The sequence below is a fragment of the Mirounga angustirostris genome, unplaced genomic scaffold (assembly GCF_029215605.1).
Source record: "Mirounga angustirostris isolate CCGP_5_RB_7025 unplaced genomic scaffold, mMirAng1.0.hap1 SCAF_9, whole genome shotgun sequence".
NCBI classification, from domain to species: Eukaryota; Metazoa; Chordata; class Mammalia; order Carnivora; family Phocidae; genus Mirounga; species Mirounga angustirostris.
This window is the reverse complement of record NW_026991717.1, coordinates 6,171,663-6,193,584: the sequence shown is the minus strand read 5'-3', so window position 1 is coordinate 6,193,584 and position 21,922 is coordinate 6,171,663. Positions and strand designations below refer to the sequence as shown.

The following is a 21,922-nucleotide window of genomic DNA, read 5'->3' as shown; positions in this document are numbered from 1 at the left end:
GCACGCGTGCGTATGTGTGTGTGTGTGGCCTCTAGTTTTAAAGGAAAAAAAATGAACTTAGAAGTGTGGAAGTTCCCAACAGGACTTAAAAAAAAAAAAAAAAAACTAACAAAGTCAAAGTTCTTAACAGAAAATAAACCGTGAAAATACTCTGCCAAGAATGTTTAGAAAAACAATGTTAATAAGGAATGACTAGGCATCAAAATTCATTGCAAAGCCTTGGTCATTAAAATAGTAAAATACTAAGATAGAAATACAAGTATGGATCAATGGGACAGGATATAAAATACTGAAACAGGGTACCTGGGTGGCTCAGTCAGTTAAGTATCTGTCTTCAGTTTGGGTCATGGTCCCGGGGTCCTGGGATCATCCCTGCTCAGCGGGGAGCCTGCTTCTCCCTCTGCCTCTGCCCCTCCCCCTGCTAGTGCTCTCTCTCTCTCTCAAATGAGTAAAATCTTTAATAAATAAATACTGAAACATACACATGTGTATAAAAAAATACATTCCTCTCCCCCTCCCAGATGTGGTAAATCATTTTAATTATTGTCAAAGGCATAATCCAGTTTTGGAAATTTGTTAAAAGGTTAAAATTCATACAAAACCTGCCATAAATTAAGACAGAGGTAGATTAAAATGCATCATATCGATCTCTTAAAGCAATACCTTCCACAAAAAGCAAAGGTGGGCTTCTGCCTTAATGCTGAACAATGCTGGCTCTAAAATTCTATGCAATTCTCAACAAAAATGAATTCTCTGAAATTATTTTCCACTTATTGTGAACCTCCATAGACCAAATTCAAAAGCAAATCATGATAAAATCTACCATCGTCTTGAATTCTGTAGTCCAGGAATTTCAGACAAACTACGCTGAAAAGCCACTCCAGTGAAGCACGGGGACACATCATGGGCACTCTGGGTTTTGAAGCTTGAGAAAATTAAAAAGTTGATTTTGTGTGTAGTATTTTTAGATGTAATCTAGGAAGACCAAAACCATGACAGCCATAACAGTCTGTGAAAGAGTCACTGGAGCCTCCTGTCACCAGGCTGCCTCCATGCCCAGCGCCACATTCACGTAGCCTCCAGTGGGTGGCACCACCAAATCCTCTTCCTCTCCCTCTACAGCACGTGCCCCTCCTCTTCCCTGCCCTACAAGGTTTGGGGGCACTTCATCGTACATGGGGCCTCTCATGCAAAGAAAATACAATTTTTGACAAAGGTGGTATTTTGTATTGGTGGGGAAAAGCTGTACTAGTTGACAGTGCTGGGACAAATGGCTATCCTTCAGGGGAAAAATTAAAGATAGTTGCCTATCCCAATACAGACATAAAATACCTTACAGGTATTACTGAGCTAAGTGTAAAAAACAAACTAAAAAAGCAATGGCAGATCTCCTTTGTGCCACTCAGGTCTCTTGGTCAGTCTGTGGGAAGTTTCTGGGTGGCTGGTATTGTTAAAAGCGCTGCCCCAGCAGCCAGGACTCTGGAGTAAGATGCCCAGAGCATATGTGAGGAAAGGGAGACCATATTTCTCAGCAGCACTGTACCAAGGGGCTGTTTTTATTAAAGAGGGTTAATGAAATTAAGATTAGTGTAGTAGTCGTCTTGGGCTGCCATAACAAAATACCACAGGCTGTATGGCTTAAACAACAGAAATTTATTTTCTCAGTGTTGGAGGCTAGTGATCCCAGATTAAGGTCTGGTAGGATTGGTTCCTGATGAGGGCTCTCCTCCTAGCTCACAGACAGCCACCTTCTCGCTGTGTCTTTGATGGGACTTTCTTTGGTTTGTGCACATGGAGAGAGAGAAATCTTTAGTATCTCTTCCTGTCTTATAACAACGTGAGTTGTATGGGATCAGAGCCCCAAGCTTATGACCTCATTTAACCATAATAACATCCTTAAAAGCACCCATCTCTAAATACAGTCACACTGGGGGTTAGGGCCTCAACATATAAATTTGAGGGGACCCAATTTACTCCATAACAATTGGGTTCTCAAATAGACCAGTAATACAGAATGAGATGGAATAGCTCCAGAAAAGATATCCCCAGATAAAGATCAAAAAAGAGCAGTCAGATGTATCTGTTTCTCCTAGAGCCTCACGATATCATCATTCAAGATGGTGATCAAGATCAAAAGAACATGAAAGTCAGATAATGTAGGAATAACATGCAGGAGCCAGAGCAGAAGCAAAGAGTATGCTAATGCGTGAAGAAACTGAAGAAGCTACAGGTGCAGATAGCAAAATAATAAGACATGAATCTAAAAATAAATCCTCTAAGAAATACAAATTTGAGGAACATATTGACAAAGAACATTCTTCTTATAAAGTAAAGGAGAGATTAAATTCATCTGAAAATGGTGAGGACAGACACAAACACAAGAAAGTAAGTCATCAAGAGGCAGAATTCACTCAAGACCTAAGTCTCACTAAAGGCATCATCACAGTAGAATCGGGGAGTGGAAATGTCTCGATCCAGGAACAGATCCAGAAGTCATAATCTAGAAGCAGAGAGAGGAAGAAACCATGATCCAGAAGCAGGGGAAGCACTGTGGATCAGATCTAGTTCCTGCTCAACACCAACAGGCATAGGGGTAGAAGCAGGAGCAGTACCAGATGAGACGTCAAGATATAAAGAAGACAATGGACAAACCAAGAAGAGTTAACAAAAGTTTAAGCCACACTCCTAGGCTACCTCTCTTCAGAGGCAGAAATAGCAATGGGTGCACAAAAAGCTTTAGCTAGGGGGCTGGAAAGGGCAGACGCTGGAAATTACAAGAACAGCAAGAAGAGGAAATTGTTGAAAACAAAAACAAGGGGCACCTGGGTGGCTCAGATGGTTAAGCATCTGCCTTCGGCTCAGGTCATGATCCCAGGGTCCTGGGATTGAGCCCCACATCAGGCTCCCTGCTTGGCGGGGAGCCTGCTTCTTCCTCTCCCTCTACTATGCTCTCTCACTCTCTCTGTCAAATAAATAAATAAAATCTTAAAAAAAAAAAAAAACAAAACAAAAACAAGAAATAGCCGCAGCTACGGGAGGCTCAGTTCTCACTGCTGCGGCCCTGTGGGCAGTGCAGCGAGCTCCCCTTGTCCGTGGGGTGCACCCCAAGGCCCCTGTGGGTGCTAAAACCACGGGTATTACCCAACCATGTACAGACTATGTCCTATACGCACACACTTACGATGGTTTAGTTTATGAGGCCCACTAAGAGATCAACAATAATAAAAATACAACAATTAGGGGCGCCTGGGTGGCTCAGTCATTAAGCGTCTGCCTTCGGCTCAGGTCATGATCCCAGGGTCCTGGGATCCAGCCCTGCATCGGGCTCCCTGCTCGGCAGGAAGCCTGCTTTTCCCTCTCCCACTCCCCCTGCTTGTGTTCCCTCTCTCACTGTGTCTCTCTCTGCCAAATAAATAAAATCTTTAAAAAAAAAAATTCTAACAATATATTATAATAAAAGTTAAATAAATGTGGTCTCTCTCTCTCAATATCTTACTGTTCTGTACTCACCCTTCTTGTGATGACAAAAGATAACATGCCTGCATGGCGAGACGAAGTGAGGTGAGTGGCGAACCCACTGTGATGTAGCATTAGGCTACTACTGACCCTCTGATAAATCAGAAGGACATGCCTCTGGGTCGTGGCTGATCCGGGTAACTGAAACCAGGGAAAAGTGAAGCTGTGCATAAAGGGGGACTACTCTGGGGCGCCTGGGTGGCTCAGTTGGTTAAGCGACTGCCTTCGGCTCAGGTCATGATCCCAGGCTCCTGGGATCGAGTCCCACATCAGGCTCCCGGCTCAGCAGGGAGCCTGCTTCTCCCTCTGACCCTCTCCTCTCTCATGCTGTTTCTCTCTCGCTCACTCTCTAATAAATAAGTAAATAAATAAATAAATCTTTAAAAAAAAAAGGGGGGGACTACTCTGACACCTCAGACAGCTATGGCTCAGTTGTTAGCCCAAATTAATGCTTTGGCAGAGATGAGAATAGTCTTATCTAGCTATTACAACCCCGCAGTTGTGAATCCAGTAAAACCTGCTGAACAAGAGAAAAAAGGAAGGCGCTTCAGCAAGGCAAGAAAGAAGGGGACAAATCCCAGCCTGCTTAAATATGGAATTAAACTGAATTTTGAAAACAAGAACCAAAACGTCAAACTTAGAAAATTAAGTGATATTACAAGTGAAGACGAAGATGGATCTAGTTCAGCTGATGAAGGAAGTTCCAAGACTAAGCAACAGGAAGAAGTACAGATGACTCTAGAACATGGGGATTAGGAGTGCTGACCCTCCCCCACTTCCCACACAATCAAAAAATCTGTCTATAACTTGACTCCCCCAAAACTTAACTACTAATAGCCTACTACTAGTAGCTGGAAGCCTTACCAATAACATAATCAATCAACATAAATATTGCATGTTATATGTATTATACACTGTATTATTACAATAAAGTAAGCTAAAGAAAAAAATGTTATTAAGAAGGTCATAAGGAAAATACACATACAGTACTATACTGTATTTACTGAAAAAAATCTATGTATAAGTGGACCTAGTGCAGTCCAAGGGTCAACTGTATTTGGAAATCTAGATGCTCAGTATGAAATGGCAAGATCATAAACCCATACATAATGCAAGGAATGGATTCAGTTTGAAAAAGATCACACTTATAAAGTTTGGGACTTTAAAGACTTCTTGTTCTGATCAGGCCCTTGTTCACCAGAGGGCTAGCATTCCAACTTGTGTGGGTATTACACTGTAATTTATTGAAAAAATATGATTCTCACTACAAAAACAGAAGTGGTTAATTATGTGATGCAATAAGAGGCGTTAGCCAATGCTCAGTGGTAATCATTTTGCAATATATAAGTGCATCAAATCAACAGGACTGTACGCTTTAAACTTATGCAATACTATATACATCAATTATATCCCAATAAAGCTGGGGGATCATTTTTTAGAAAAATCAAATCAGGGACACTTGGGTGGTTCAGTCCATTGAGGTCATAATCTCAGGGTCCTGGGATCGAGTCCCACATTGGGCTCCTTGCTCAGCAGGAAGCCTGCTTCTCCCTTTGCCTGCCACTCCCCCTGCTTGTGCTTTCTCTCTCTCTCCCTCTGACAAATAAATAAAACCTTAAACAAAAATAAATAAAAATCAAATCAGTGACACTGGTGTTAGTGTTGTAATCAGGCTAAATCTCCTTCCATTAAACTTTACAGGACAATTTTTTTATTTCATGAATTCTACTTTTCAAATATATAAAAGCTGCAGGTGGGATAAAATTTCATACATGGATTATCTGTGTCATCTTGTGTACTTTGGTACTTAACTTTTTGCAGTTATTTTCATCTCTTGAAACATGAAGGAAATGTTATGCAGATGTTCTTTAGACAATCTGGCCATTTGCTACATATCCAGCACAGATAAACTGGGTGGTGATGGTGATAAAAATGGTTTTCTCAGGAGAACAAATACTGTTAAAATGGCCATACCACCCAAAGCAATCCACACATTTAATGCAATCCCCATCAAAACACCAACAGCATTTTCACAGAATTAGAACACAAACAATTCTGAAATTTGTATGGAACTACAAAAAAACTCAAATAGCCAAAGCAATCTTGAAAAAGAACAAAACAGGAAGTCTCACAATCCCAGATTTCAAGATACAGTACAAAGCTATAGTAATCAAAACAGCATGGTACTGGCACAAAAACAGACACACAGATCAATGGAACAGAATAGAGAGCCCAGAAATAAGCCCACCCACGATTATATGGTCAATTAATCTCTGACAAAGGAGGCAAGAATATGCAATGGGAAAAAAACAGTCTCTTCAACAAATGCTGTTGGGAAAACTAGACAGCTCCATGCAAAAGAATGAAACTGGACCACTTTCTTTTTCTTTTTTTTTTTTTTTAAAGATTTTATTTATTTATTTGAGAGAGAGAGTGAGAGAGAGCACATGAAAGTAGGGAGGGTCAGAGGGAGAAGCAGACTCCCTGCCGAGCAGGGAGCCCGATGCGGGACTCGATCCCGGGACTCCAGGATCATGACCCGAGCCGAAGGCAGTCGCCTAACCAACTGAGCCACCCAGGCGCCCCCAAACTGGACCACTTTCTTATATACAAAAATAAACTCGAAATGGATTAAAGACCTAAATGTGAGACTGTAAACCATAAAAATCCTAGAAGAGAGCACAGGCAGTAATCTCTCGGACACTTACCATAGTAACATTTTTCTAGACAGGTTCCCTGAGGTAAGTGAAGCGAAAGCGAAAATAAACTACTGGAAAGACTTTATAATAAAAAGCTTCTGCATAGCAAAAGAAACAATCAACAAAGTAAAAAGACAACCTACAAAATGGGAGAAGTTATTTGCAAATGACATATCCAATAAGAAGTTAGTATCCAAAATACATAAAGAACTTAAACAACACCAAAAAAAAAGATAAATAATAATAATAATCCAGTTAAAAAAGGGCAGAAGACACGAACAGATATTTCTCCAAAGAAGATATACAGATGGCCAACAGGCACACGAAAAGATGCTCAACATCACTCATCATCAGGGAAATGCAAATCAAAACCACAAGGAGATATCACCTCACACCTGTCAGAATGGCTAAAGTCAAAAACACAAAAAACAAGTGTTGGCAAGGATGTGGAGAAAGGAACCCTTGTGTACTGTTGGTGGGAATGCAAACTGGTACAGCCACTCTGGAAAACAGTGTGGAGGCTCCTCAAAAAACTAAGAATAGAATTACCATATGATCCAGTAATTCCACTCCTGGGTACTTACCCAAAGAATATGAAAACACTAATTCAAAAAGGTATATGCACCATATGTTTATTGCAGCATTATTTACAATAGCCACAGTATGGAAGCAACCAAGGTATCCACAGATAGATGAATGGATAAAGATGTGGTGTGAGTACATACACACACACACACACACACACAGAATATTACTCAGCCATAAAAACGAATGAATTACCATTTCCAACAACATGGGTAGATATAGAGTATTACGCTAAGTGAAACAAGTCAGTTGGAGAAGGACAAATATTTTATGATTTCATTCATGTGGAATTTAAGAAACTGAACAAATGGACAAACCAAAAAAGAAACAAACCAAAAAACCAGACTCTTAAATACAAAGAATAAACTGGTTGTTACCGGAGGAGAGGTGGGAGGGGGGGGATGGGTGAAACAGGTGATGGGGATTAAGAGTACAATTAGAGTGACAAACACTGAGTAATGTACAGAATTGCTGAATCACTATATTGTACACCAGAAGCTAATATAACACTGTATGTTAATTATACTGGAAATTTTTTTAAATGTAAAAAAAAGCTGAAGAATAAGGAGAATAAATAAGGATTATCTTTATGTGTCATCAATCAATACAGTCTACTGAGCCTAAAAAACTATATATATATACACACATATGTATGAGGAAATTTTTAAAAAATGGCTTTCTCAAATGAAAAATAAAGGAACTGCAATACTGAACATTTTTTTTTTTTAAGATTTTATTTATTTATTCATGAGAGACAGAGAGAGACAGGCAGAGGGAGAAGCAGGCTCCCAAGGAGCAGGGAGCCCGATGTGGGACTCGATCCCAGGACGCTGGGATCATGACCTGAGCCGAAGGCAGAGGCTTAACCATCTGAGCCACCCAGGCGCCCTGGACAACATTTTTATAGCTTGGAGCTATCAGGAAAAATATCAGCGGATATAACTACCTAAAGTTAAAAGACAAATAGACTAGGAGAAAATATTTGCAATAAATACAGTATTTTTTTTTTTTTTAAGATTTTATTTATTTGACAGAGAGAGACACAGTGAGAGGGAACACAAGCAGAGGGAGGGGAGAGGGAGAAGCAGGCCTCCCGCAGAGCAGGGAGCCCGATGCGGGGCTCGATCCCAGGATCCTGGGATCATGACCTGAGCCGAAGGCAGACGCTTAACGACTGAGCCACCCAGGCGCCCCTATTTGCAATAAATATAACAGAAAAAGGATTGATATCCATATAGTTAAGAAAAAATGCAACCCTTACAAATGAATAGAACAAATGGCCATGAGAAAAGTGAACAAATGCTATGGTCAGATATTTTCAAATATAAATGACCAGTAAACACTGAGAGCCACGCAACTTAAGCAATATTCAAGAAAACTAGGGACAACAATGAATTTCTGTTTTCACCCATCAGATTGGCAAACATTTGGAAATATTCTTAATACTGAAAGTTGGTGAAGTTATGGGGAAACAGGCCTTTTTGGGGAGATAATCTGGCGTCAATACCTATCAATTTAAAAAGCACACATCTTTTAATCAAAGCAGCAATTCCAATGTTAGGAATTTATCCTAAAGAAACGACCACACGAGCATACAGACCACGTGCAGGGGAGCACTGCAGTGCTGTTGGAAACACTGAGAAGCTGGGTACTGAATAAAAGATTACAGCATATCATTTATATTTTTATAAAATCATTCTTCACTAAAAAGAATATATGAAATGGAAAAAGCTCCAAGACTTATTATTAAGTGATAAAAAGCAAGTCACAGAACTATGTATATGGTGTGACTACTTTTTATTTTAAAAAGTAAATGCATACGGGGCGCCTGGGTGGATCAGTGGTTAAGCAGCTGCCTTCGGCGCAGGTCATGATCCCAGAGTCCTGGGATCGAGCCCCACGTCGGGCTCCTTCCTCAGTGGGGAACCTGCTTCTCCCTCTCCCTCTGCCTGCCGCTCCCCCTGCTTGTACTCTCCCTCTATCAAATTAATAAATAAAATCTTAAAAAAAAAAAAGTAAATGCATATGATGTGTGTGTGTGTGTGTGTGTGTGTATACATGCATTAAGACTTAATAGTGGTCACCTCTAGAAAGGAGAGTGGTGTATGAGAGAGAAGGAAATGAATGCTAAGGGAAGGACTTCTCCATTTCACTTAATAAACTTAAAAAGAATATATTCATATACTATTTATATGACTTTTTAAATATTTTTTCTACTTGTGTAATTTTAAAAACCCAAAATAATATCCTTGAAATTCCAGAAATAGGCTAAATTTATATAGAAATTTAAGTTTAAACTAGCGGTAGCAAAATGACAGGAGGCTGAATAATTTGGAGAAACTGGATAATGGTATGGAGAAAAAGTAACTCAGCTCCATATCTCAACATATATTGAAATAAATCTTGTGTTAAAGAGATTTAAATAAACCTTTGTGCTAAAAGCTTAATAATACATATATTTTTTAATTGGAAACAACAGTGATAAGAAGACAAACATAACTACTGAAGAAGAGGAGATAAGCATAAAGTAGAGAGTCTCAGTGAATAGTGAACTTGTAAATTAAACTGAGAATTAAAGGGAAGGTTGTGTAATTATAAGAAATATCTATAAATATAATGATGAATAAAAGCTTAATATCTTAAAATTTCAAAATAAACCATAAGGTATTAGGAACTCCTTTGAAAAAAAAACAACAAAACTAACATAAGATCTGAAAGAAGAAATGAATAAATGGAAGGAAATGCTGTTTTTAATTCATTTCTAAGTATAAATCCAACAGAGACTTTTGGGACCATTACAAATTATTCAAGAATGTATACAGCTGAACAAATGGTTATAAATATCGGAGAATATATTGAAAAAGAACTGCACCCAAGGGGAGTAACTGGTCTTACTGAGTATATAAACCTACATTAACAACAATAAATAAGACAGTGTGAAACTCATGCATAAAGAGAAACACAACTCAGTGAAACAGAATGAGTAAAAACTAAACCTCACTATGTATTATGTTTATTCAACCAATATTCAGTGAGTGGTTCCCACATGCTAGACATTCTACCCTGGGGCTGCCTCGGTCAACAAGTCATGTTCTTGCCTCGGTCAACAAGTCATGCTCTTGCCAGGCTTATGTTCCGGGTGTGGGAAGAACAAGGCATATAAACAAGATCTTTTCTATTGTCATAAGTGCTCTGAAGGAAATGAGCAGGATGATGGGATGGAGGTTACTTCAGACAGGCCTTCATGAAAGTCTTGGAGGATCAACATTTGAGCCGAGTCATGAATGATAAAGAAGCCAGTCATTTGAAGAGCTAAAGAGGAAAAGAACTTGAGCAAAGGCATTCTAGTGCACTGAACAAGCGCAAAGACCCTGAAGCAAAAATGTCCTTGTGTCTGAGGAACAGAAAGAAGGTGGAAATGGCTAGAGTATCTTAGAGATGAGCGAGAATATGATGAGCTCAAACAGAGAAAGACAAAGGAGCCAGATCATGACAGGCCTTGTAGACTGACAGGGAGTTTGGATTTTACTCTAAACCTTATACATTATAGTTTCTTTAATAAGGGGAAGTAAAATGGATTATTTACAACTTAATAGTTTAGAAAAAAATAACTTAGTTTTAAAATAAACTAAAAAATACAGAGAATTACTTTTCCATTGATTATAAGAGAAAACACTTACTGTGCTAAGAAGAAAATGCTATCAATTATAATTGTAAGATTTCATCTATTGTAATATACATCCTGATGTAGGAGTTACTAAAGTGTGGGGAAATGTGCATCATAGAATAGATGAAATATAAAACTATAAACCAGGATCTAGACTTTACCGGACAAGTGGTTCAATTATATTATAAAAGGTATATCTGAAAAGAACAATGTAAACCTACACATGGAAAAAGTAGGCACAATTAATAAAAGTAAAAATTCAGACAGTTGTGAGGCACCACTCTACCTCTGAGTAGAGATTAAAAATGACATATTTCAATGTTGGAGCTAGGAAGAAACATGAACTCAAACAGTCCTGGAGCCACTGTATGTTAATATAGCTTTCCTAAATATCTACCTAGCTATGTGCATTATAATTAGCAATATTCATCTCTTTCACTCGGGTGTGTATAGGCCCAAGAGTCTGCATAAAGACATAGAGTAGTTTTATTTGTGTTACTTAAAAAAAAAAAAAAAAAGGAAAATGGAAACAATCTAATATCTCTTCTACTGCTCTGCTGCCTGGATTAGCCGAGGACACTCGTTTTACTCCCACTGAAATGTGCTTTGACTTACTCTTGAAAACCAGGGGTATGGTCAGGACAAGCTGAAAAAGAAAATGAGTGGTCCATTCCTCCTGACATGTTTCTGCTAGACAGCAAGAGCCTGATGCCCCACCTATGGTGAGCTGTTTCTCCCGATGCACTCACATGACCTTGCCCTCAGATGTCCCCAGAAGGAGCTCAGGTATACTCTCAGGGACACTGAAGCCAGACCATGACACAGCCACTCTGCTCAGCTCATCTTCCGTTGGGAGCCTTCATCTAAAAGTGGCAAGTTATCCTTTCCTTACACAACTAATTTTTGTGCTTGCCACTCAGATTTTCCAAACTAAGATAAATACCAGTTAGGGAATATACATCACATGGTAAAAATAAAGAGAAGCAAAGGGAAGACCAACATAAAAGTCTGAAGAGGGATGCAATGAATGAGCGGATGGAAGTGAGGAACAGTATACACGAGCTTTACGGAACTAGTAATGTACTGTTTCTTAATCTGGGTGATAGCTTCATTTTACTGGCATTCTTGAAACTGTATTGACATGTTTAGATTTTTTTTTTGTATATACAGGTTTCACAATAAATATAATTTTTTTTTTTAAGATTTTTATTTTGGGGCACCTGGGTGGCTCAGTCGTTAAGCGTCTGCCTTTGGCTCGGGTCATAGTCCCAGGGTCCTGGGATCGAGCCCCGCATTGGGCTCCCTGCTCTGCAGGAAGCCTGCTTCTTCCTCTCTCACTCCCCCTACTTGTGTTCCTTCTCTCGCTGTGTCTCTCTCTGTCAAATAAATAAAATCTTAAAAAAAAAAAAGATTTTTATTTATTTATTTGAGAGAGCGCAGCCAAAGAGCGAGAGAGAAAGCACGAGCAGGGTGGAGGGGTAGAGGCAGAGAGAGAGGCAGGCTCCCCACTGAGCAGGGACCCGATGCAGGGCTGGATCTCAGGATCCTGGGATCATGACCTGAGCCGAAAGCAGACGCTTAACCAACTGAGCCACCCAGGTACCCCTGAATATAATTTTAAAAACAATCTTATAGGGATTCTGATTGGGTTTTCAGTAAATTTATAATCTGAAAGTATGGACACTGTAATGAGTCTTCTCAACAGGCAAAGGGTATGTGTTATTCATTTATTTTGCCTTTTTCATATTTTCAGTAGAGTTTGAAAGTTTTCTTCATATATATCTTGCATATTTTTTACATTTATTCCTTGATATCTTATGAACCTTTTTGCTTTTGTGAGTGGGCCCCTTTAAATATTATATTTCCTAACTTATTAGTGCTAAGGGAAAGTTACTGACTTTTAAGTTTGTTAAACTTGTCCCAGTACTGAACTCTATTATTAGCTCTAATGGTTTCCCAGTGACCGTTTTGGATTTCCTAGGTAATAATTTCATCTGCAAGCCTAGTAAAGCCTATCCCCCATTAACTAAACTTTTTCCCTCAAAACATACTTTTGAATTTCTTAGCCATTCATTTTTCCTGATGAATTTTCCCTTCAATAAGTTCTATAAGATTTCCTGATGGATTTATAATTGGTTTCGCATTTAATTTGTTGATTACTATTATTATCTTGGCTTGACTTTTCCCAACAAGGAGAGCGCCTGTAGCTCCATTTATTTCAAATATTCCTTTATGTTTTTCCTTTACGATTTCATAATTCTATTGGAATTAATGTCAAGTATTCCATACTAAGTTAATTTCCAAACACTCGATAACCTTTGTCACTATTGAGGCTTTTTTTTTTTAATTATGGTTTTTCTAGCTATTTTCACAGAAATGAAAAATTCCATTTTGATGGATTTAGCTCATATTTTGCTATTTTGCTCATATCATTCATTACTTATTTATTATTATAATTTTTGCTGTTTTTTCCAGGTTTTCTAGGTATATAATCAGGCCATCCTCTGGTGAAACTTAATTCTCTCTTCCTTTACCATGTAACTTGTTCCTTTCTTTTTTTATCACTCATTACAAATGTTTATTCAAATTAGAGTAAATAATAAGGGACATCCTTGTTTCCATGAATGCCTATAGATTTCTCTCCTGAGATAACACTGGCTCTTGTTTTTATTTTTATTTATTTTTTTAAAGATTTTATTTATTTATTTGACACAGAGAGACACAGCGAGAGAAGGAACACAAGCAGGGGGAGTGGGAGAGGGAGAAGCAGGCTTCCCACCGAGCAGGGAGCCCGATGCGGGGCTCGATCCCAGGACCCTGGGACCATGACCTGAGCCGAAGGCAGACCCTTAATGACTGAGCCACCCAGGCGCCCCTGCTCTTGCTTTTAAAACTAAAATTTCCTGGGCTCAGTTAGTAGAGTGTGTGACTCTTGATTTCGGGATAAGTTTGAGCCCTACGCTGGGTGTAGAGTTTACCTAAAAAAAAAAAATAAAGTGGCACCTGGATGGCTCAGTTGGTTAAGCAGCCAACTCTTGGTTTCAGCTCAGGTCATGATCTCAGGATTGTGACATTGAGCATCTCCCCGCCCCCTGCCCCCCCACCATGCGCCATGGGCTCTGCGCTCAGTGGGGAGTCTGCTTGGGATTTTCTCTTTCTCCCCCTCTGCCCCTCCCCCTGCTCACATACTCTCTTTCAAAATAAATAAATAAAATCTTAAAAAAAATAAAAGGGTTTCTATAAAAATAAATAAAATCTTGAAAAGATAAATAAATAAAACTAAAATTTGCTGCTCCTAGAAAAATAAACTAGGTACTGGAGAAAAGAGGGAGAAAAATACTTTTCACTACATATTCTTGGTTTGCCTTTTGAATTTTGAACCATGTACATGTATTATTTCTTCAAAGATAGTTTACGATAAATAAATATGCACTAAATAATCAAAGAAAAATGCTTCCCATTCCAATTCAAGAGCATTTCGGGAATATAATTTGGAAATCATTTCTCTCTGATGCAATTCTATCAGTCTCCACTATCTTCCTTACTGCTGTAATAGATTCTAAGAACTTTCCCCTTATTAAACTGACTTGCATCCTTGGGATAAAGACAATTTGTACACAATGAATAATTCTTCTAGAATGCGCTAGTCTTGAGAGAGTACTTTCAGAGCTAGAAAAGAACAACTTGTACACTTATAAACTGAAACACACACACACTGAAGAGCCAAAACATAAAACAAGAACCCTTGAGCCAGAAAAGTGTAAATGATTTAAGGCCACACTGCTTATTAATAGGACAGACAGAAACACGAGCCAGGTCTCCTGACTTGCTACAAGTGATTATTGGCTAAAATCTTCTTTAGTAATTCTGTACCAAAACTAATATGCAATATGTGAGTAAGATTTTTTTTTGAGAGGCTTTTGGATTACTACCAATTTACACTGTGAAATACACTTAAGTAATATGATTTTTTTAATTCTGAGTTTAAGAAATACCTTACGCAATACAGAGGTTTTATTGTACTTCAACACTTAAAAATTCTACTGAATCTATTAAGGAGTCAGGTTTTTTTTAATCCTTTCTTATTTCATCCTAATACTGGATTAAGTGCCTTGCTGTTGATCTAATTTGGGTATTTATGTTTTGAAGTCAGCTATTTCAAATACATTAGTAATACAATTACGTATATCATCCTCTAAAAACATGTTGATGTTTTCTGACTTTTATCCTCAATATATTAGGCCAACTATTCATTGATTTCATTGTCTTTTCAAAGATCAAACCCCTTAGTTCCTATTATTTTCATCTTCTATTTATCTATCTTCCCAAATCCAATGCCCATTATTTAATAAACGCCCATTACATTGCAGGGTTAATTTCTTTTTATCTTGACAACATAGATATGTGAAGTGCATTTCCTCCAATAACCACATCCCAATTTTTAAACTGTATTATCACTATTTCCTTTTTCTTCTAATACACTTATTATATGCACATTTTTATAGCATTCTATAGTCTACAATACTATAAAATACATTGTCACAGCTGAATCCTATAACCTATACATCTATTCAGATGGCAGATCCATGACTCAAATGCAGGTTTTCTGATTCTAGATCTTAAACTCTTTCTATTATGCCACATTGACTCTCAATGTCCCATCTGACTCAAGTGTTTTAAGAAAGGTTTTTAAGGGGCGCCTGGGTGGCTCAGTTGGTTAAGCGACTGCCTTCAGCTCAGGTCATGATCCTGGAGTCCCAGGATCGAGTCCCGCATCGGGCTCCCTGCTCAGCAGGGAGTCTGCTTCTCCCTCTGACCCTCCTCCCTCTCATGCTCTCTGTCTCTCATTCTCTCGCTCTCAAATAAATAAATAAAATCTTAAAAAAAAAAAAGAAAGCTTTTTAAATCATCTTAGAGAGGGGCGCCTGGGTGGCTCAGTCGTTAAGCGTCTGCCTTTGGCTCCGGTCATGATCTCAGGGTCCTGGGATTGAGCCCTGCATCAGGCTCCCTGCTCCACGGGAAGCCTGCTTCTCCCTCTCCCACTCCCCCTGCTTGAATTCCCGCTCTTGCTGTGTCTCTCTCTGTCAAATAAATAAATAAAATCTTTAAAAAAAAAACTTGAGATAATCTTTTTAGATAATTTATATACTGTTAGGTACAATACGCGAATATAATGTATGAGTTTTTAATCATCTTAAATCATTTTCTGAATGTAAAATTTATATTTCTGTAGCTAGAGAGTTTTCTATAATTGTTAATTAGGTTTTAATGCAAGCTTCTATTTCAGTGCTTTCTACTTAAGAAACTTATTCAAGTCACTTAAAGGAAGCCTACCTAAAATTTCACATATAAAATGATGTTAGGGGCCACTGGCTGGCTCAGTCGGTAGAGCATGCAACTCTTGCTGTCGGGGTTCTGAGTTTGAGCCCCATGTTGGATGCAGAAATTACTTTTAAAAAAAATCTAAAATGATAGAATTATACTAAATTAATGGTTCCCAAGCTAGGGTCCCTACACATCTCAGTTTCCATAAAGACAATAAAAAAAAATCTATAAGCCACGGGACACCTAGGTGGCTCAGTCAGTTAAGTGTCTGCCTTCGGCTCAGGTCATGGGCCCAGAGTCCTGAAATGGGGCCCTGTGTCAGGTTCCCTACTCAGTGGGGAGCCTGCTTCTCCCTCTGCCTACCCCCACCCTCACCCCTGGCTTGTGTTCTCTCTCTCTCACTCTCTCTCTCAAATGGATAAATAATAATAAAAAAATAAAAGAATCTGTAAGCCATTTCTAATTTCAAAAATCCTAAAAAAAAATCATGTTTACCTATGTTAAGATTGCACAGACTAACCAAAACATCAAGTATCTTTGTCTTAGGCTAGAATTACAAGTGAAAATAAAAAGTATGAATTCTTAAATGTCATTTGGCTTAATAGTTGAAAAAAATTTCAAAACATGGTATGATACTGTAATTTATAATAAGAAAATATTTGGTATTCATTCCTGTTTCTGGCACAGAGTTCCTAAGTGATAAAGGAATTTGGAATTTCCTAAATGATAAAGGTATCCTGTTTATGTTAATAAGGTGACTTTTAGAAGGCACCGAAGATGGGGGCTTGTTGCCAGGCAAACCAACCATGCATTTAGAGGACTGGAACTGTCAGTCCCACCCCTGATCTCCAGAAAAACCCAACAGGTCAGTGTCTGGAGAGCTTCCAGGTTGGTGGACTTTGGAGAGTGGCCTGACTGGAAAGGGCATGGAAGCCCTTTCCCCATTTCTCCATTCCTTGCCCTGTAAATCTCTTCCGTCTCGCTGTTCCTGAGTTATATCCTCCTATAGTAAGATGGTTCTTCTATAGAGTTCTGTGAGCCACTCTAGCAAATTAAACCCAAGGAGGAAGTCATGGGACCTCCAATCCACAGCCAGTCAGTCGGAAGCACAAGTGACACCAACCTGGACTTGTGACTGGTGTCTATCTTCAGGTAGATAGTGTCAGAATTGAGTTACATTTGTGGAACACCTGGTCATTGCCCACAGAGAACTGAGTTAACTGCTAGGTGGCGGTGAGGGGGAAGCACACACATCGGAGTTGGTATCAGAATCGTACATAAAGGGTGCCTGCGTGGCTCAGTTGGTTAAGCGACTGCCTTCGGCTCAGGTCATGATCCTGGAGTCCCGGGATCGAGTCCCGCATCGGGCTCCCTGCTTGGCAGGGAGTCTGCTTCTCCCTCTGACCCTCCTCCCTCTCATGCTCTCTGTCTCTCATTCTCTGTCTCAAATAAATAAATAAAATCTTTAAAAAAAAAAAAAAAGAATCGTACATGAAAACCAAGGGCAGTGAGAGGGCTGGGTAGAAACCAATGAGTCCGAAAGCTCTAGGAGTTTTTACGGGTTGCTAGGAGCTTTCTTACAGCACCATATGGTGGACATCTGGCAACTCTTACCAGTATCAATAAAAAGACTGACAAAAAGATCTACAGGATGGTTACTCAAAAATCCAGTGCAAATTCTCTTTAGTGGCTGCCATCATTAGCTGACTACGCATACCTGGATGAGGTCCAAGATTCCAAGTTCACTCTCTGATGAATCCACACAAAACACAAAGTAGAGTGTAGCATAGTGCCGATAAATCAGTTTGTAGTCAGGGCCACCAATCAAACTGTGGAAGATGGGAAACGTTTAAATGGCTGTATCTTAATTAAACATTTCAAAGAGAAACCCTATGCCAAAGAATGAGAACAGGTGCAACAGAAAGGTGAGCACAGGCCAAACAACAGGCCATGTTTACCAGGGGAACAGCAACCAAGTTTGAAAGAGGTGCCTAAAACCACTTTACCTCACCTTTTCTTCTGCCATCCCTCCCAGGAACCAAACATCTAAATGAGTAATATCTGAAGCACAACCATTCAACAGCTTCCAAAACAGAATTGGGTCTCTTCGTGAGCAGCTCAGGTACCCACCTGACACTTGAGTACTACCTGAAGAGGCAAGAGTGATGAAGGGCACCCAATAGTGGATACACAGGGAGAAAATGGAAGCCCATCATTTACCTTCCACCTTCCAAGAAGTTACAGATGTTGTCATCTCGCTTGAGAACTAGATGGAAGGTCTCTCGGACAATCTGCTGTTGAATTTCTTCTGGCTAATGGAATAAAAGAAATAAAAGTGAATCAATAGCGGGGGAGGCAGTCTGAAAAACTACATTCCATGGATGGGGATGAACAAAGAGAGAAGTGCTTCCAAACAAGGAACAATCTGAACATTTGGTACCAGTTTCCAGAAAAAAAAGAAGTGATGAGTAAAGGAAAAATAAAAGGGGAATCTATGGAAAATTGGAAAGACTCAGTTACACGGGGCGCCTGGGTGGCTCAGTTGGTTAAGCGACTGCCTTCAGCTCAGGTCATGATCCTGGAGTCCCAGGATCGAGTCCCACATCGGGCTCCCTGCTCAGCAGGGAGTCTGCTTCTCCCTCTGACCCTCCCCCCTCTCATGCTCTCTCTCTCTCATGCTCTCTCTCTCAAATAAATAAAATCTTAAAAAAAACAAACTCAGTTACAGGAATTAAGCTAGGGTATATTTACCTGGACATCAAGTCACTAACCATTACTGTCTTGATAGGTAAGCCTTATAGTTAATAACCAAGGAAAGGAGCAGGAAGCCTGGGTGACTCAGTTGGTTTGGTGTCTGACTCTTCGTTTTAGCTCAGGTCATGATCTCAGGGTCATGAGATCGAGCCCCACAGTGGGTTCTGCTTGAGATTCTCTCTCTCCCTAAGCCCCTCCCCCTGCTCGCACACTCTCTTTCAAATAAATAAAATCTTTAAAAAATTTTATTTATTTGAGAGAGAGAGAGAGAACAAGTTGGGGGAGGGGCAGAGGGAGAAGCAGACTCCCCGATGAGCAGGAAGCCTGATGTGGGACTTGATCCCAGGATCCAGGGATCATGACCAGAGCCAAAGGCAGACGCTTAACCGACCGAGCCACCCAGGCACCTCTGAATCAATAAAATCTTAAAAAAAAAAAAACCCAAAAAACAAAAAACAAGGAAAGGAGAACTGATAAACTCTCATAAAAGGTCAAAGATAACTAGAAGGCCAGTCCTGGAATATTTTGCCTTCACCTAGAAAATATCTATGCCAAGGTAAATAACAAATGTCAATAGGTCTAACCCTTCAAGGAAGTCAAGATTTAATTGTGTAATCATGTTTTTAAAAACTGAATTTTCCATCTTCTGTACTGGTAATATGGCATTACATATTAGATGGGGTGTTACTCACCAGCAAAGTATTACTGACAGAAAAAGTTCTATTTACAGATTAGAATTTTGAACGGTTATACTTTTTTTTCACTACCATACACAAGAAAGCTCGACTGTAATGATACCTCTTGATAACCCACACTGTGAGTTATAAATTCACACTGTTTATACAGAGGAGGTTCATAAGTATGGTTAAAAAAAATAAAAGGATGATGGAGGGCACCTGGGTGGCTCAGTTAAGCCTCCGACTCTTGCTTTCAGCTCAGGTTATGATCTCGGGGCTGCGGGATTGAGCCCTGCCATGGGCTGTGCACTCAGCCGGGAGTCCGCTTGAGATGGTCTCTCTCTACCCCTCCCCCTGCTCTCTCTCAAATAAATAAATAAATCTTAAAAAAAAGGATGATGGAAGGAAGAAACTGATCATTAAGACAAAAGTAATTAAAAGCTCTCACATGTCAGTGTGCAATGAATCACCTGGGAATGTTATTAAAATACAGGTTCTGATTTAGTAGGTTTGGGGTACATCCTGAGACTGCATTTCTAACAAGCTTCCAGGTGATACCAATGCTGCTGGCCTGGGGATCATACTTTGAGTAGCAAAGCTTAAAACATTCAGATTCGGGCACCTGGGTGGCTCAGTTGGTTAAGCGACTGCCTTTGGCTCAGGTCATGATCCTGGAGTCCTGGGATCGAGTCCCACATCGGGCTCCCTGCTCGGCGGGGGGTCTGCTTCTCCCTCTGACCCTCCCCCCTCTCATGTACTAGCTCTCTCTCAAATAAATAAATAAAATCTTTAAAAAAAAAAAAAAGAAAACATTCAGATTGGACTTGCCCTAAGAGTCAGAAAATAGATTCAAGTAATGTTAATCCCTTCTTTCTAAAGCATTGAATTTGGGACACCTGGGTGGCTCAGTCGGTTAAGCGTCTGCCTTCCGCTCAGGTCATGATCCCAGGGTCCTGGGATGGAGTCTTACATCAGGCTCCTTACTCAGCGGGGAGTCTGCTTCTCCCTCTGCCTACCGCTCCCCTTGATTATGCGCACTCTCTCTCTGATAAATAAATAAAATCTTTAAAAAAATAATAAAGCATTGAATTTTAGTTTGAAATAGTTATTTAAAAGAAAGACGGGGCGCCTAGGTAGCTCGGTCGTTAAGTGTCTGCCTTCGGCTCGGGTTGTGATCCCAGGGTCCTGGGACCCCGCATCGGGCTCCCTACTCAGCGGGGAGCCTGCTTCTCCCTCTCCCACTCCCCCTGCTTGTGTTCCCTCTCTCGCTGTGTCTCTGTCAAATAAATAAATAAAATCTTAAAAACAGAAAAGTAAAAATAAAGACCAAAAAAAACAGGGAAAATGTAACTGTGGAGAAATTATTTTTCATAACTTTGACTCAACGTGGATAAACAGTGGCTCTCAGTATTTACTCAATCAATGAAAACCAGCTAATGGGATGCCTGGGTGGCTCGGTTGGTTAAGCATCTGCCTTCAGCTCAGGTCGTGATCCCAGAATCCAGGGATGGAGCCCTGCCTCTGGCTGGCTCCCTACTCCTTGGGTAGCCTGCTTCTCTCTCTGCCTGCCGCTCCCACTGCTTGTGCTGTCCCGTGCGCGCTCTGTCAAATAAATAAATAAATCCTTAAAAAAAAAATAAACCAACTTAATAAAAAAAAGAAAAAAGAAAACCTGCTAATCACTAGTCACTGTAAGTTTGAGTCAATCAGTTACTATTTTCCTGGTTTCCATTTAAAGACACAAAGCTCACTGATGCCAGGATGTGTAAAGGATTAACTCTGTGTACTTGGAAATATAAAACATGCTAAGTATCAGCACTTTTTAACCTGATAAAAACATCTTTCAAACTAAAGCCTTTTATCTGACCCTAGGGGGAGGCGGCAGCAGTCATAGGGGAAGTGGTAATGAAACAGTGAAGCTAACTAATTTCTCTCTTTTTGAAATATTTTGTTTATTTATTTGAGAAAGAGCGCACTAGCAGGACGAGGGGTGGAGGGAGAAGCAGATTCCCCGCGGAGCAGTGAGCCAGCCATAGGCAAGGCTCCATCCCGGGACTCTGGGATCATGATCTGAGCCACCCAGGCGCCCCTTATTTCTAATTTCAACAGAAAGGTGAACTACCACTTGCTTACATGCCTCAATGACTTTAACAATCCCTCAATAGTTTTTGGTTCTCTGCGGTTTTCAAAGTAACTTTCTCTCACAAGCTAATGTGGTTCTTATAAAAATTCTATGTTCTCCAAAGAAGGTTTACAAATGGCCAATAAGGACATGCAAAGATGTTCAACATCATTAGTCATTAGGGAACGGAAATTAAAACCATAATGAGAATCCACTTTATACCCACTAAAGTGTTTCTAGTCAAAAAGATAGTAACAAATTTTGATAGGGAGGTGGAAAAATTGAAACTCCTATCATTACTGATGGGAATGTAAAACAGTGCAGCCACTTTGGAAAACAGTTGGCAATTCCTCAAAATGGTCACCATAAAGTTACCATATGACCCAGCAGTTCTACTCCTAGGTTTATAACCTAGAGAAATGAAAACATATGTATACATAAAAACTTGTACATGAATGTTCACAGCAGCATTATCCACAAGAGCCATAGGTAGAAACATCAACTGATGGACAATCAAAATATGGTATATCCACACAACGGAATATAACTTGGCAATAAAGAGGAATGAAGAATTAAC

The 21,922-nt window shown here is 39.7% G+C and overlaps 1 protein-coding gene and 1 pseudogene across 2 annotated transcripts in view; one reads left to right on the top strand and one right to left on the bottom strand.

The window, feature by feature from the left end:
- AP3S2 (adaptor related protein complex 3 subunit sigma 2) overlaps positions 1-21,922 on the bottom strand; it is a 52,876-nt gene that overhangs the window by 29,302 nt on the left and 1,652 nt on the right. For both annotated transcript variants that reach the window (XM_045899403.3, XM_054513310.2), the window contains exons 2-3: positions 18,013-18,104; positions 17,510-17,621 (exon numbers count right to left, since the gene is read on the bottom strand). In XM_045899403.3, coding sequence (XP_045755359.1) covers positions 17,510-17,621; positions 18,013-18,104 — 204 coding nt within the window. The remainder of the gene's footprint in view (positions 1-17,509; positions 17,622-18,012; positions 18,105-21,922) is intronic.
- On the top strand, positions 2,203-2,843 carry LOC135361495 (arginine/serine-rich coiled-coil protein 2-like; annotated as a pseudogene).